Source organism: Propithecus coquereli, unplaced genomic scaffold (assembly GCF_000956105.1).
Source record: "Propithecus coquereli isolate 6110/MARCELLA unplaced genomic scaffold, Pcoq_1.0 Scaffold860, whole genome shotgun sequence".
Lineage (NCBI taxonomy): Eukaryota > Metazoa > Chordata > Mammalia > Primates > Indriidae > Propithecus > Propithecus coquereli.
The window spans coordinates 151,235-167,004 of record NW_012154841.1 but is presented as its reverse complement, the minus strand read 5'-3'; the positions used below and the strand labels follow the sequence as shown (position 1 = coordinate 167,004).

Here is a 15,770-nt window from a genome sequence, read left to right as displayed (position 1 = left end):
TCAGGCTGGTTTCGAACTCCTGAGCTCAAACAATCCGCCCGCCTCGGCCTCCCAGAGAGCTAGGATTACAGGCGTGAGCCACCGCGCCGGCCTGAGACTGCTAATTTTTGTTTCATTATTTTGGTGGTAACACTGGCTTAAAAGTACACGGAGAGAGGCCTTGGTGAATGCTGATCATAAGCGTAGAGCTCAATGAACGGCCACAGCGTGATCCCCACCCAGAAGCCCCGCCTGCCCCCTCCTCCAGGGGCAGCTGCTCCCCTGACCGCTCACACCAGAGACCCCCGGCCTGTGTTTGAATGTCAAGGTGGGGCTCGGAGTGTGGTTGCTGGTTCCGGTGGGGAGAGAGGGTTTGGGAGGCTGTCGGCACACAGGAGGAGCTGACACCTGAGCCGCTGCCTGGAGATGTGGGGAGGTGGCCACGCGGCCACCACTCCCCTTGGTTCCCACCCCCTCCCTCTCTGACCCTCACGTGCACAGTCTCGAGCAGGTGCAGAGGGAGGCAGTGGCCAGCTCCCTCGGGTGGGGGCCGGAACCTGAGTTCACACAGTGAAGACGGCCTCGCGGCCCTTGTTCAGCGTCTGAACAGACGCACTGCACTAGTTTCACTGAGCGCTTTCTTTTGGTGGGATTTCCAGAATGATCCGTGAAGCCCTTCTCTGTTGAGTTCCAGCAGGCTGGGCAGTGGCCTCCAGGTCTCGATCCTTAGGGCTGGTTGGTGCCTATCTCCAGGCACAAGTGGCCCCAAAAGTGCAAATGTCGACTCTGACTTGGGAGAGCCTCCTGCTCCCCACGCTGTGCACCCCCAGCCTGCGCAGGGGGGCGCGGCACCGGCCCCGCCTTGGTCTCTCCCCTCTTCTGGGCCCCTGCTCGATGGGACCCCAGAGCTGGCTCTCCTGTACCTGTTCCTTCTGTGTCTTGCAGGTGCTGGGCTTTGAGATCGACGCCGTGAACTCCGTCCAGTTTTCCAACCACACAGGTAAGGCGCTGGTCTGGGCAGCCGGAGCAGAACTGAGTGTGGGCCGGGAAGCGGCCCTGGGGTGGCACCCTCGTGTGGAAGGGGAATGGGGCCCCGAGGTGACGCTGCTTGCAGGGCCCCCACAGCACATTGGGGTGCAGGGCCTGGGTCTGCCTTGCTGCAGGGTGCGGGCTCCTTTGGAGCCGTGTGACCAGAGCAGGCGTTGGAACCTCTCGGCAGCTCAGTTTCCTTCTCTGAAACAGGACGGTGACCCTGGCACCCGGCTAAGGTTTCGAGAGCTCAGTGGGTAAATTTCACAAAATGCTCGGACACAGCCGTGTCGCTGCCGTTGTCTGCCGTGTGGCGCGCCTGTCCACCCCGGCCCACCAGGGTGGCGCCTCGGCGCGGGAGGAGGCTGCCCCCCGTGATCGTTCTGCTGGTGGACGTGTAGGTGGTCAACACTGGTGCCGTGGGGCTTGCTTGTGTCTGTCTCGGCGCTCGGGACTCCGAGGACCCCGCTGGCTCACGGTCGAGGGTCGCTGTCCTCGGGAGGCCCTGAGTGTCAGGAGCGGGTCCCGGGCTCCCCACTGACCACCCCTGAGGAGCCGAGGAGCCAGGCATCTGCTCCACCCCACGCTGTCCCGTTGGCGGGAGAACAAAGCCATTCAGTTCTTTGAAACGCTTCCACGTCACCTCTCCTGAAACTGCTCTGAGCCCAGCTGGAACCTCAGGGGCACAGAACGTCCCAGAAGCAGCCCGGCAGAGCGCCAGCAGCGTTCGCAGGCGGGGGCTCAGCCCTCGCGCTCAGGAAGGATTTCCGTAGTTCTCCCGGATGCGTTCTTCCTTGGGAGGGCGTTTATTACAGTAACAGTGAGAGGAAAGAATCAGGTGCCCGGCTCAGATGGAAGGGCCCCAGCGTCACCAAGAATCCTTTCCTGCTCTTGCTTGCCGTGTGTGTGGGGTGCTGTGAAATTTGGAGACGTCCCAAGAAGCTTAGTCCCCCTGGGAACCTCCCTGAGACCCACATATTAGTCTTGGCTGCTCTGACCTGCCCCCCAATTTATTTTTAAGTAAATGAGTCAAAGAGGCTTGGATGTTGAAGGAGGGATTAAGTTTATTTCTGGGGATTTGGTGGTGCTGTGATCAGCTGCCCTCTCCGTCCCGGATGAGGGGAGGGGCCCTGGGGGCTGCCTTGGGGCTCCCAGAAGCTTCTCAGTGGGTGGTAGACTGGTGTCTTGTGGAGTCAGAGACAGAAAGAGCCTCCCTCCTGGGGGGCTCTCCTAGGAGGGGGTGGAGACCAGGCCCCCAGGAGTTTGGGAGCGCTTAGGGTACAGAGCAAGGTTACAGGGGTAGGGGCTTCCCTTCCAGCGGGGCCCACCTTCGTGGCTCCTGGAGAAGAGCCTGCCCCTCTAGCCTCCTCCATGCAGGCCCGCCTGCCTCGGGAGCCCTCGACAGCCTGTCTGTGGCTGCAGCGCCTACACCTGGGCCCACGGGGTCAGTGTCTGCACAGCCTCATTAGGGGGCTTCCAGGGTGGCCCCCCCAGGCTGCCTCTGGGGCCCCTTTTGCCTGGTCCCCCGAACCCTGCCTGCACTGTGCTGCTGGGAAGTGAGGCTGGTGAGTCTGAAACCCGCCCCTGCCTCGTGTGGCATCTGGGAGCCACGGGAGCTATGGTTCGGACGTGACTCAGCGGCCCCCCGTCTGCCTCCCACCCCCGCCCCTCCCCAGCCCAGGCCAGAGCAGGGCCTGTCGCCCACGGGGAGTAGAACAGAAACGCTTTGTTCCGAAGATTCCCGCAGAGCAGTGGCCTCAGCTGTAAACCAGGAAGTGCTGGATGTTCTCACAGAAGAGCTGGGGGCGCTTTGTTCTTTACGTGCTGGCCTCCAGGGAACATTTAGCAAGGCCAGTCCTGGGCAAGAGAGAGCTGCTGCCCACACCGCGCGGTTCCGCTCCCGAGCGCCTCGGCCCAGGGCTGCGCTCCTCAGGCTGTCTGTGAGGCCCTGTCACGTGCTGCTTCCGCCATGTGGCCCTACTGTGTGTGCCCAGGACGCAGCTCACACCGAGCGTGGCTGCTATTCGGGTTCCCCCACAAACTCGCGTCCCCTGGTCAGCAGGCGGCCCCAAGGACATCTGGGTGGTTTCCACTTCCTGGCCACTGCGAATCGTGTTGCTGTGGACAGCTACACATTTTTGTGGACATGTTGTTTCTGTCCGTGATATACCTAGGAGTTGGGGGGGTCTCTCAGGTTGCGCATGATCCCCCAGCAAGCAGCTGCGATGACACCTGTGGGGCGGCGTCCTCCGGGTTGTTCCTGGGGCAGGTCGCGTAGGCGTCTTCTGCCTGGACGTGCCAGAATTGCAGACTCCCAGAGAGGAGCGGGTGTGCGGCCTTGACTCTGTGGTGCGGGCGGCCTCTCTGTCTCAGGCTGCTGACCTGCATCTGCACGTCCCCGCCTCCTGTCCCCATGGGCCACACCACACCCTGCTCGGTTTCCATACCCGGAGCTGCCCCCCAGGGCAGCCGGGCCGGAGAGCCATGAGCTTCAGTGGCTCCCGCACTGGGTTTCCAGAGCTTCCCAGATCCCAGGCCTGCTGCACAGGGCTCCTGGAATGCCGGCGGGGGGGGGGGGGGGGGGGGCTGCAGGGGGTGGCAGGCGACCAGCCACTGGGCTCCGTGGTCGTCACAGGGCAGGAGTGGCGTGTGTGGGCACAAGGAGCCTCAGGGCCTGAGAGGGCTGGGGACAGGTGCCGGTGAGGAACACGCTCGAGGGCCCAGCCCTGGCCTGGACTCCCTGGCAGGCTGGGGTGGGAGGGGACACCAGGGCCCCCGGGCCGCCGGAGGAGCCACTCACTTGGCCTCTGTTTTTCTGTAAGTCGGGTGAGTTGGATGGAGGATTCGTCAGGAAATAGGACGCAGGTCCCGCGGGCGCCTGCAGGCCGGCCTGGGGAGCTGAGTGCCGGTGCTGGATTCATTCCGGCAGGAACCGGCAGCGGAAGGTGGGGACTGCTGGCGGCAGTGATGAGGCCCCCAGCAGTGGGGAAGCAGGTGTCCTTTCAGGGGCTTTGAGGCCCCCCCCACGGACAGGTGTTGGGGACCTGCCACAGCACCAGGTCTGGGTGATTTCATTCAAGCCTGGCGCCAGCCGCTGGGGAAGGGCTGTCCCCGGGGAGTGTGGGCAGTTGTCAGGGCTGAGACGGGCCACACACCAGAGTGGTCTGCTCTGCCTACAGGCTACGCCCACTGGAAGGGTCAGGTGCTCAACTCAGATGAGCTCCACGAGCTGTACGAAGGCCTGAAGCTGAACAGCGTGAACAAGTATGACTACGTGCTCACAGGTGAGGGCCGGGGGGCCGGGCACAGGGGCCTGTGGTGGGCTCAGGCCCAGAGCACCCCATCCTAGGCTCGCCCCTGTCCCTGGCTCCTTCAGGAGGGATTGGGCGTGTCCTAGGGACCCTCAGCCATGCCGTGCCCACCGGGCTGATGATGGCTGTCCTGGCCAAATCACCCCCACTTCCGCGGCCCCACTGGGGGTCCGGTACCTGGGAGAGGGCCCAGGTGGGGTGCTGGAACTGCTGCCTGGGGCAGGAGGGGTCGCAGGTGAAACACTTAGGCAGGTGACATTGCCACCTGGTGCATTGGTTTCCTTTGTCAACTTCCTGGTTAAAAAAAAACACAACAAGTTGTATTTTTACATGTGGCTAAAAGTGTCATATACTAATTACTGAAAATGGAAAACAAGCTGGGCGCAGTGGCCTGTAATCCCAGCACTCTGGGAGGCTGAGACAGAAGGATCGTTTGAGCTCAGGAGACCAGCCTGAGCAAAAGTTTTACCCCATCTCTACCAAAAAGAAAGGGAAAAAAAAAAAAAACCCAGCCAGGTGTGGTGGCGCATACCTGTAGTCCCAGCCACCTGGGAGGCTGAGGCAGGAGGAGTTGGAGGTTGCAGTGAGCTACAGTGATGCCACTACACTCTACCCAGGGCTACAGAGTGAAACTCTGTCTCAAAAAAGCAAACAAGAAAAAAAAAATGGAAAATAGGCTGGGCGCGGTGGCTCACGCCTGTAATCCCAGCACTTGTGGAGGTGAGGTGGGAGGGTTGCCTGAGGCCAGGAGTTCAAGACCAGCCTGGGCAATAGCAAGACCCCATCTCTACCCAAAAAAAAAAAAAAAGCAAAAAGAAAATGGAAATTGTAGAAAAAGGAAACAGTTATGCATATACCTATCACCCACGGGTCCATTCCTTTAAAACTCAGTGTTTCTTTGGGACACACTGAGCCTCCCCTCCCCCTGTGACTACAGACTGGGGGTACCCTCGCCTGGACCCAGCTGCTGGGTCCCAGGCCCCCCTGCGGCTCTCCCCTGCCCGTTTCTCCTGTTGCCGCCGTGGGTGGGTGTGCGTGCCCTGTTTCCCGGGTAACCTGCTTTCCCCTCCGCAGGTTACACGAGAGACAAGTCGTTCCTGGGCATGGTGGTGGACATCGTGCAGGAGCTGAAGCAGCAGAACTCCAGCCTCGTGTACGGTAGGTGCAGGCCCCAGGCGGGGCCTGGCTCTGTGGCCTCGCGGCCCTGGGCCTGTCACCTTCTTGAGCGGGGCTGGCCTGGGAGCCCTAGGAAGGGACAGTGCAGCCCCCTTTCTAACTGACACCCTGTCCTTCGTGTCCTGCCTGCGGGGCGCTTAGAAACACTTCGAAGGTGAACCTAGTATCTTGTGTGGGGTGTGGGAGAGAGGAGGGGTCGGAAATGTGCTCGTAAGCGGTGTCGGCGCGTGAAGGCCTGGGGGCGCTCGGGCACCGTCATACCCTGGCGGGGCCGTGGCTCGTGAGTGTGGGGCCGGAGCCTCGGGGGTGTCTGCATAGAACGGCCCTGAGAAGAGGCAGCACCAGCCGACTTTGCAGATGAGGTCCCTTCCTGGGTGTGGTCTCCCGGTGTGCACGGTGCCCCACGCGCTGGCGGGCACACGTGGCACGCTGCTTTGCCCACTGCGGACTGTTGCGAAGGGAACACGCTTGTCAGGCAGACGACGTGAGGCCTGGATTTGATGTGCCTGAGGCAGGAGGAGGGAAAGAGCTGCTGGTCTCGCTTGGGTGACGAGAGGGCGCTGTCTGTGTCACTCTGAAAAAAGTGCAAGGGATCATAAACTAAGTCGGAATTAACTAGAGCACTGAGTCATCTTGGACAAAGAAATTGAAAACGCCAGGTTACAGGAGCAATAAAAAGGGGAGGCCATGCTTTTCCCCAAGCTTTTATGTACACGAAGTTTAAAAATAAAATGTTGAGATACCATTTCATACCAGCTAGGATGGCTGTACCCAAAAAAATGGGAAGTAACAAGTGTTGGTGAGAATGCGGAGAGATTGGAACCCGCGTGCGTTGTTGGTGGGAATGTCAAACGGTGCAGCCGCCATGGAGACAGGCTGGTGGTTCCCCAACAAGTTAAACACAGCAGTTGCCACCTGACCCACGATTCCATCCTAGTGTGTATCCGAGATGCCTGAGCACAGAGACTCGACCAGATGCTCGCACGGTCACGTTCACGGCGGCATTGCTTGCAGCTGAAAGTGGACACAACCCAGTGTCCATTGATGGATGAATGGATAAACAAGATGTGGTCTGTCCACACAATGGACCGTTATTTGGTCTTTTTTTTTTTTCTTTGAGACAGAGTCTGGCTCTGTTGCCCAGGCTAGAGTGCCGTGGTGTCAGCCTAGCTCACAGCAACCTCAAACTCCTGGGCTCAAGTGATCCTCCCACCTTAGCCTCCCAAGTAGCTGGGACTACAGACATGTGCCACCATGCCCGGCTAATTCTTTCTATATATTTTTAGTTGTCCAGCTAATTTCTTTGTATGTTTAGTAGAGACTGGGTCTCAGTCGTGTTCAAGCTGGTCTCGAACTCCTGACCTCGAGCGATCCTCCCATCTCGGCCTCCCAGAGTGCCAGCATTACAGGCGTGAGCCACCGCGCCCAGCCTGTTATTCGGTCTTAAAAAGGAAGGAGATTGTGACACAGGCAACAACATGGGTGAACCTCGAGGATATCATGCTCTGCGAAAGAAGCAGACGCAAACTGGCAAATGTCATGAGTCTACTCGTAGGAATTATCTAGAATGGGCACAGTCATAGAGATAGACAGTAGCCTAGAGGGTGCCAGGGGCTGGAGTGGGGATGGGGAGTTAGTATTGAACGGGGACAGAGTTTCAGTTTGGGGTGATGGAAGGATTTTGGAGATGGATCGTAGCGATGGCTGCACAGCAGTGCGAGTGTACGTAACGCCCCTGAACTGTGCACCTAAAAGTGGTTAAAATGGCAAAGCTTATGTTATGTATCTTTTTACCATATTAAAGAATTAAATTACCATGCCTGTGATCCTAGGCCGAGGCAGGAGGATCGCTTGAGGTCAGGAGTTTGAGACCAGCATGAGCAAGAGCGAGACCCTTTAGTCTCTACTAAAAATAGAAAAACTAGCCAAGCAACTAAAAATAGAAACAAAAAATAAGGCAGGTGTGGTGTTACGCGCCTGTAGTCCCAGCTGCTCAGGAGGCTGAGGCAGGAGGATCACTTGAACCCAGGATTTGGAGGTTGCGGTGCGCTACGATGACGCCACGGCACTCTAGGCGGAGTGACAGAGTGAGACCCTGTCTCCAAAAAAAAAAAATTAAAAAAAAAAACACTGATGGTTTGTTACTCATCAGCTGCAGCTTTTGCTGATAAGATGCCTTGTGTCTCTGCAGTGTGTGATCCCGTCATGGGCGACAAGAGGAATGGGGAAGGCTCAATGGTGAGTCATGTTGCGCGTGTGATTTCGGAGTGCGGGAAACCAAGCTCTTTCTGTCAACACAGTGGCTAACACAAAAATATCAGAAACTTTTCCTTGGGGCCACAGTGTTTTATCACGAAAATAGAATAAAAACCTCAAGTGTAATGTAAGGGTAAACGTAAATAGAAAAATGAAATTTATTGATTTCTATTCATTTAATCCGCATTTTTAGAATTGTCAATATTAATTGTAACAATAAGAACATCAACAAGTAAGATTTTACGTATGCTCTACGCGGCCCCGGGGTCGCAACTAGAGTGAGTTAAATACAAGTCTCGTGGCAGGTAATGTGTGAGTCGGGAGGAGAGGCCACCTCTCTAAGTGTCAACCTCGGCAAGACGCCCCGTCGGATGTGGGCATGGCCTTGTCAGGAGGGAGAAACGAGGTTTGGGGAACATGCCATAAAGGGCCAGGTAGTTAGTAAATTTTCCAGGCCTTGCGGCCGTTCGTCCCAGTGCAGCTACTAAGCTGTAGCGCAGAAGCAGCCACAGAGGACAGGTAAACACACAGGCCCGGCTGCTTTCTGATAAAATTTCATCTATAGACGCTGAACTTCATGTTGCCTGTCATTTTCATGTGTCAAATGTTATTCTTTCTTTGGCATTTCTTCCCTCCCTCTTCGAAGATGTAAAATCACTCTCAGCTGACGAGCTGTACGAAAACCGGCGGCAGCCGGAGCTCCCCAACCGTGACGGGCAGGTGCGGGGGACTCGCCTGCGGCCCACACGGAAGCCTAGAGTTTTAGAGGTGGAAGGAACTCGAAGATTATCCTGCCTGTGGGTTTCAGACTCAGCAATTCAACACCCAAACGATTTCTGTAAACAGTTTCTTCGTCGTGGTTGTTCAGTTTGTCCGTTTGCTCGCTGTCTAAGTTCACTGAGCGTAGTGGGCTGGGTCGAGGTCTACACTACACGGGGGCCAGCGTCCTTCCTGCCCGCTGGAGGGCAGTTGAGGTCAGGGTATCCGTGGCATTTAACCAGATGGCTTGCTCAGCATCTGTGTCTCCATCCGCCCTCTCCTGTGCTTGTTTTCTGGAAGGTTCCTGCACTAGTGCCCTTCACTGCGGATCCCAGCTAGCCGTCTTGCTCTCCCTTTGTTCCCGCGGTGGGGCTCACCTGGCCCGGGGCAGGTGCTTGAGTGTGGGTGATCAGGAGTCGAGGCCACCGTGCAGTGTGGCCACGTGCCTGTTTCTCGACTTCTGTCAGATCTGTTTTCCTTGTGAGCTGAGCTCAGCCTAAACATGAGTTGGTGTGTTAGGCTCCGACAAGCAGTAAACCTGCGCCTGACGTTTCTCCATGAGGTTAAGGGGCGTGTGTCGGGCCTGCCTACCCGAAACTGGGCTTTAAAGAGCCTTTCTTTGACGTCATGGTCACGCCTGATGGATTGAAGCCCGAGGATTGGGGCATCCAGGTTGCACCTTGTCCGTCCTCCGTGCTGACACGTGGCGCCTGCGTGCTGTGAGTGCCAGGCGCTGGGATGTATCCGTGGGGACAGTTGGTCTCCAAGGGAGGCTCCCGGGAGCAGAGCGAGGGGAAGGGGTTGGAAACTCAGGCCAGCCAGCCAGTGCCAGAAAGCAAAGAGAATTCCTTATATTCTCACCGTGGGCTTGGGCTTTGGGTTGCTTTGTAAGGAAATCTGACAGCTAAAGAAAACTGTCATTTTGAATTGTTTGCTGGGCAACTTAAGACAAAAAATGAGGAGACCAGGGTGCGTTGGCCCATAGCCACGAAGAGCATGTGCGTTAGGCTCCTGGTCCCGATGGGCACCTGGCCACCACTGCGGGTGACAAGAGCCGCTGTTCCTACCTGCCCTCGGCGTTTTCCCGTTTCTCCCTCCTTCCTTCCTTCGTGGTCCCTGGTCCTTCCGACCGTGAGCTCATGGGCCCGGGACCTCCTCCTCCTCCTCCTTCTCCTCCCCCCTCCCCCCAGACCCTCTGCAGCCAGGGCCCGGCAGCTCACCCTGAGCCTCCCTGCAGGACTCGTCGGGGCCCTTTGGGTTCCTGGCTCTGACTCGCCTGCGGCTCTCGCTGCCTGTGCGGCGCGTGCCTCAGCTCCACGGCCGAGCGTCCGGGCCCACGGCAGGGTTCGGGGCGTGTGTCCTTTGGCGCCCTTCCCCTGAATGTGAGCCAGCCCCATTCCCTGTCTCCTTTGTCCCCAGTACGTCCCGGATGACCTCCTTCCAGTGTACAGAGAAAAGGTCGTGCCGGTTGCAGACATTATAACTCCCAACCAGTTTGAGGCTGAGTAAGTAATTTTGAATGGCTGAACTGTCAGCCCCCAGTGGGCAGAGCTACAGACAACGTCTGGAAATGTCTCCACGTCTGCCCTGGCGCTGACTGTTCAGGCCACCAGGCTCGAGCCCTGGTCTGGCACTGGAGTGGGACGGGATGGGGGTGGCCCTGAGATGGGGAAGCCCCTGCCCACCCGAGTAACGGGCCTAAGCCTCGCTTTTAGTGGTGGCAGCGGCAGCTGACGGGGGTGGCTGTGCTGCTCTCAGCAAGGCCCTTCGGGGAGACACGGGAGGGGCCCTGGGGAGCCGGGGGCTCACACGGCTGGGAAGGCCTCGGGGCGGAGAGCTGCCACCCACAGCTGTCCACGGGGTCAGGACGGGTGTGTCGGGCCCCCTGCCCTGTGTCACTTTTTGAAAGGCTCTGGGTGTGTGAGCCCACCCGACTGACCGGGGAAGCGGACCCCGAGGGAAAGTGCCGCCATCGCAGCGTGTGGGGGTGAGGCCGCCGGGTCCCGTCGCGGCTCGGCTTGACCGGGCCATCCTGCTGCCTCCGCGGGCCGTGCACGTTGGGGCGGGGACCGGAGGCCTGGAATTCCCTGACCTGGGCCCGCCCAAACGCAGGGTGACGTCTCACCGCGAGGGCCAGGAGTGTCGGTGGGCACCTCACTGGCGCCACGCGCTGTGGCACGTTAAGCGGGGCGTGCGCCACTGCTCCCCACCATTGTTACGTGTGGACGCTAACCACGGTCTGGGACCTCACCAGACCTGTCGCACGTGAGAGTTCGCTTTCAGACTCGGATCTCCCTTGACCCGCCCCTCGCCCACCTGCACGTCACACTGGCCCTGCCGCGATGGCACTGGGGCCGTTCCCTGTGGGCACGGGGGTCAGGGCGGCCGTGGCTTTGGGAGTGTCACACACAAGCAGAGGGGTCACCTCGTCCCTGCCTGTCTCTCAGGTTACTGAGCGGCCGGAAGATCCACAGCCAGGAAGAAGCGTTGGCGGTAAGGACGCCTTCCAGGCCTGGGTGGAACGGGCGGGCTTCTGGTTCCCGGATGTCAGTGCCGTGTGTGTGTGTGTGTGTGTGTGTGTGTGTGTGTGTGTGTGTGTGTGTGCGCGCGCGCGCGTGCGTGTGTGTGAGGGGTATGTGTGTATGTGGGCGTGGCGTGTGTATGTATGTGTGGGGGTGTGTATGAGGGGGTATTATGTACGTGTGTAGGGGGTGTGAGGGGGTGTGGGGTGTGTACGTGTAGGGTGTATATTCGTGTGGTGCGTGTGCGACGGGGACTCATCTCTCACCGCGCTTAGCCCTGGAGCAATGGCGCCTCCGCGGATCCGCACGCGCTGCTCCGAGGTGGTTGTGCCGTGAAGAGTCGCGGAAAGGCCGACTCGGAGAGGCCAGGTCCTCCTTGCTGCGGGGCGGCGACCTACCTGCCAGTGCCCGAGGGTGGGGGAGGCCCGCGCTGGTCACCTACCTAGGGGTGGCCTCGTGGCCCCAGGCCCTGGAGCCCCTCCAGGGTTCCTCCCAGATCTCGGGGTGACCCCAGAAGGGCTGGGGTCCGGTCCCTTTCCGGCTGCTGGGGGTGCGGCTGTCTGGTTTCAGCCCGTCCTGACCTGTCTCCTCGAGCCGGGCCTGTGAGAGTGCGTCAGGGGCTTGTGGCAGTTTGGGCTCGCGACGCAGGGGACGGTGGCTGACCAAGCAGCTTGCTCCCCTCGGGAAGCATCGTCTCTGCGCGTGGCGCGGGTGAGTGGGCGGTGATGCAGCCGCGGGCTGATGCGCTCCCTGTGCCCCGCAGGTGATGGACATGCTGCACGCCATGGGCCCCGACACAGTGGTCATCACCAGCTCCGACCTGCCTTCCCCTCGGGGCAGCGACTACCTGATCGTGCTGGGCAGCCAGCGGACGCGTAAGTGCTCCACCTGCGGGCGCCCTGGCTCCTCTGGTCCTTCCCGCTCAAGTGTCCTTTGAGGCTTCAAGAATGTCTCGGGTTCAGCAGAACGAAAGTTACGTCTCATTCAGGAAGTCCCGTTAGCCACGAGGAAGGTCACACGCAGACGGGATAGACAGGATCAGGAGAGGCTTCTGTCACCTGGGGGGTCCTGGGGGTGTTGGCAGGTCACCCCAGTGCTCCACTATCCAGCCGGCAGCCCCAGGGCTGGCGCCCACACTTACGGCTCTCGGGGGTCAGGTGAGACGCCCCGGACCGCCCAGTAATGCCCAGTGGAGGGGCTAGAATTGGCTTCCATGGCCCCGTGTCCACAGGCCTCCTGCAGAGCCAGGTCCCGGTCCCTGACCTCACTGGGGTCACGTCTGCCGGGCCGTGCTGATTGTCCCAGGGTGCAGGCACCACCTGGGTTAACCTTCTCTGAACGGTGTGAACATGACACAGGAGGCTGGGGTCACGTGCTAAGATAGTCACGGAGGCCAGGTTCACCCTCCTGGGCCACAGAGAGCAGTCCCGTGTGCAGCCTCCGTGCTGTGCTCTCTGCCTGTGGGCACGGAGCCTCTCGCGCACACCCGCACATGCACCCACGCGCGCACACGCACCCACGCGCACACCCGCACACGTGCTCGTCCAGGCAGTTCCTGGTTCTTCACGCCCTTGTTGTTCTCTTGGAGAGGTGCATGGTGTCCCCCAGGCCATCCTGACCTTGTGGCCCTCTGAGGTTGCAGCTGTCACTTTCTCCCTCAGAACGGAGCTGGGGTCACCACACACACTTGTAGCTGTGGGCGCCTGACCAGGGCCCGAGCTCTGCCCCTGTGGCCTCCCTGCTGCGGTGCGGGGAGGAGCAGGGACACGGAAACCGGCCTTCTGGCAGTGGAGTCGCGGGTCCTAGTGGCCTTGCCCATCCTCTCCCCTCAGGGAGGCCTGACGGCTCCACGGGGACCGAACGCATCCGGATGGACATTCAGAAGGTGGACGCCGTCTTTGTGGGCACTGGGGACCTCTTTGCTGCCATGCTCCTGGCGTGGACACACAAGCACCCCAACAATCTAAAGGTCAGTGACATGCGCCCTCCCCCCACGGCCGCTCCTGTGCCTCAGGGAGCTGGTCACATTGGTCGGGGGAGGGGAGGGACCAGGCTGAGTAGAGAGGGCCGGCCCCAGCGCCGCGGGGAGGGCAGCGGCCGGGCTGTGGGCTCCGGAGTCAGACCCCATCACCGTGGACCCCTTCCTCCCTCCCGCGTTGGAAGTAGGACGGTCAGGTTGCTGCACGCAGGGGCTCACCTGGGAGAACGTGTTCAGGATGCAAGGGTCCCACGCTGGCTCGGCTGCGGCCAGCATTGGCGCGAGGCTGTGAGTGTGCCAAGCTGTGGCATCCCCGGTGACCTAGGAGCCGCTCCTAGACGAGCAGCACAGCACAGCGTGTTTCCCAACACGTAACCGCTGCAGCGGCTCGAGGGCCTGAGAGCCTGGATGCCGGCTTTGGGCCGGGAGGGCGTCCGGGTCAGACTGGCGGGGAGATCCGTCTTCCTGTGGGTCGCCCCGCGTCTGTCCCACTGCTGCCTGCGTCTGCCCAGAGACACGGCGCCTTGCCCGGCACTGCTGGGCAGAGCGGATCCGTTGCTAGGCTGGTTCGGTAAATGGGGTGAGGGGTGTCAGGGCCTTTCTCGTGCGCTGGGTGGTTCAGCACGAGGCGCGGCAGGGAGTGGGAGTCTCGTCACAGCCACGTCACTTGGTTCACTGGCCACCTTCTGTCCCACGTGCAGAAAAGTTGCGTTGTGATCTTTTACAAGATTGCTTTTGTCCGAGGCCCCACCAGGTGGCCACCGGCGTGTCCTCTTTCACTGCCGTCCCCAGCCCTGGGGCTCACTCAGCCAAACCCCCCTTGGTGTCCCGTGTGCAGCACGGTGGGCTCCGGCGCTGCGGAGGGAGGCTGCCGCCCCTTTGGAACGCGGGCGGGGCGGGCGTGAAGGGAGAGGCGGGAGGAGGAAGGGACACCTGCTCCAGCTGGGCCGCACGCGGGGAAGGGAGAGTTGGGGCATCAGGATCTGGAACTGGCTCCCCGAGGGGCTGTGTTCCCCTGGGGGCAGGCGAGCCCCTCCCCAGCAAGTTGGGCTGAGTCTCCGGCTCCTGGTTTAGAAAGTGAGGGATGTGGACTGAAGCCCCTCCCCTCCCGCGGGACAAGCCCGCAGCCAACTCCGAACTCATCATGGGATTGTGTGGTCCCTTCACCGTGCCACCCCCACCTGTGCCCCTGCGGGTGGAGGGTGGGCCAGTCTGCCCTGTTTAATTGGCGGCAGCAGGAGTTTCATTTGGTGCAGGGCGGCGGAAACTTGCCAGCCGGTGCCCAGGGCAGCTGCGATGCCGGGGCCAAGGCCAAGTCTTTGACTGCGCCAGTCTGGGGTCACGGAGTCGGGAGCAGGTTGTGGCGTTCCCCAGTACTGCTGAGCCCCTTAAGCCTTTGACTTTGAGATGCTGTGAGTGATGACTTCGGCTGAGTTTCGGGCAGTGACTGTTTCCCCTGTGGGTTCTTTATAACTAATTCATTCCAGGAGGTCTCCTCAGACACCTGCTACCTCCAGGCAATGGAGGGCGTGAGATAGCCCCTTGCGGGAGCTGTCTCTGGCCGGGGGGGAGCTGGTTATTTCAATAGTAGCCGCTGCCCAGCTCTCCCGGGGGCGCTCTGGTGGGTGGAGCAGCCGCCAGCCACGCAGGGTTTGGAGCATGTGAGTTGGCGGAGGCTGCCTGGTGGCTCAGAGGGTGGGACGGACGGTCTTTGTGTTCCCTGAAAATGCCGTCCGGGCAGCCATGAGCACGTGGGAGCCCCAGGTGGGCCACAGCTTGTCTCCTCCCTGCAGATGGCCTGTGAGAAGACCGTGTCAGCCGTGCACCACGTCCTGCAGAGGACCATGCAGTGTGCGACAGGTGCGCCAGCCGGGCTGCCCACGTGGCCCGTGTGCCCCAGGAGTGGGTGGGAGAGAGGGGACGTCACTTGCTTGCTACGAGGGTGCGACGGGTTTCTCCTGTTGTGAAAGGGTTGCTGCGGCCCGTCTGGCCTTGGCCTGTGGGATTGGGCGGCGGCACGGTGCTTCTGCAATGGGGACTGGGGACGTGCCCTGGGCCGTGGAGGGCTCGCACAGGCAGGGGGGACAGAAACTCAGGGGACCCGTCCTTGGTTTGTCCTACAGCCCAGGCTGAGGAAGGACTGAGGCCCAACCCAGCCCAGCTGGAGTTGAGGATGGTCCAGAGCAAAAAGGACATCGAGGACCCGGAAATCGTCATCCAGGCCACGGTGCTGTGAGCCCGGCGTGCGCGCCCACAACGCACAGCGTGTTGGTGTCTCCATTCTTGTCCCCATGAAAAATGTAACGTCTGCCTTAGAGCTGTGACCGAAACTTGACATTTCTTTGCTCATGAGTGTCCAGCATCCACTGGTCTCCATTGTGAAAACGCGCCCGTCGCGCTTTGTAAAGAACAACAAAGCGATCCTTCCCCTCCCCCAAGTCCCCGTTTGCCGTCTGGGGGTGTCCTGCGTGAGGGTGGGCACGCGAGGCCAGTGCCGCCCCCCCCCAGGGAACCTCGAGGGGGCCGCTGGCCGCCGCTGCCGCCAGAAGCCCCGTGCCGAGTGGGCTGGGCTCGGGTGGCCTCTGTTTTGTCTGTGAGAGCGGCGGGGTTTCAGCCGTTCGCATCTGGGAGAACGCGCCAAGTGTCTTCATCGTCATTCTGATCTTGTCTTTGTTCCTGCGTCAGAGTGTCTGTTCCTTAGCTTGCTGCTCATTGGGTCCCTGTGCGTTTCGGGTCTCGTGCTGTTGTTTAACTGTGAGC

At 60.5% G+C, this 15,770-nt stretch overlaps 1 protein-coding gene across 1 annotated transcript in view; it reads left to right on the top strand.

Moving 5' to 3' along the window:
* Positions 1 to 15,390, top strand: part of PDXK (pyridoxal (pyridoxine, vitamin B6) kinase) — a 24,300-nt gene extending 8,910 nt beyond the window's left edge. The window contains exons 2-11 of the mRNA XM_012664132.1: positions 925 to 979; positions 4,188 to 4,292; positions 5,394 to 5,477; positions 7,687 to 7,733; positions 9,930 to 10,015; positions 10,958 to 11,003; positions 11,796 to 11,907; positions 12,865 to 13,001; positions 14,804 to 14,870; positions 15,134 to 15,390. Coding sequence (XP_012519586.1) covers positions 925 to 979; positions 4,188 to 4,292; positions 5,394 to 5,477; positions 7,687 to 7,733; positions 9,930 to 10,015; positions 10,958 to 11,003; positions 11,796 to 11,907; positions 12,865 to 13,001; positions 14,804 to 14,870; positions 15,134 to 15,246 — 852 coding nt within the window. The 3' untranslated portion in view covers positions 15,247 to 15,390. The remainder of the gene's footprint in view (positions 1 to 924; positions 980 to 4,187; positions 4,293 to 5,393; positions 5,478 to 7,686; positions 7,734 to 9,929; positions 10,016 to 10,957; positions 11,004 to 11,795; positions 11,908 to 12,864; positions 13,002 to 14,803; positions 14,871 to 15,133) is intronic.
* The last annotated feature ends 380 nt before the right edge of the window (positions 15,391 to 15,770 follow it).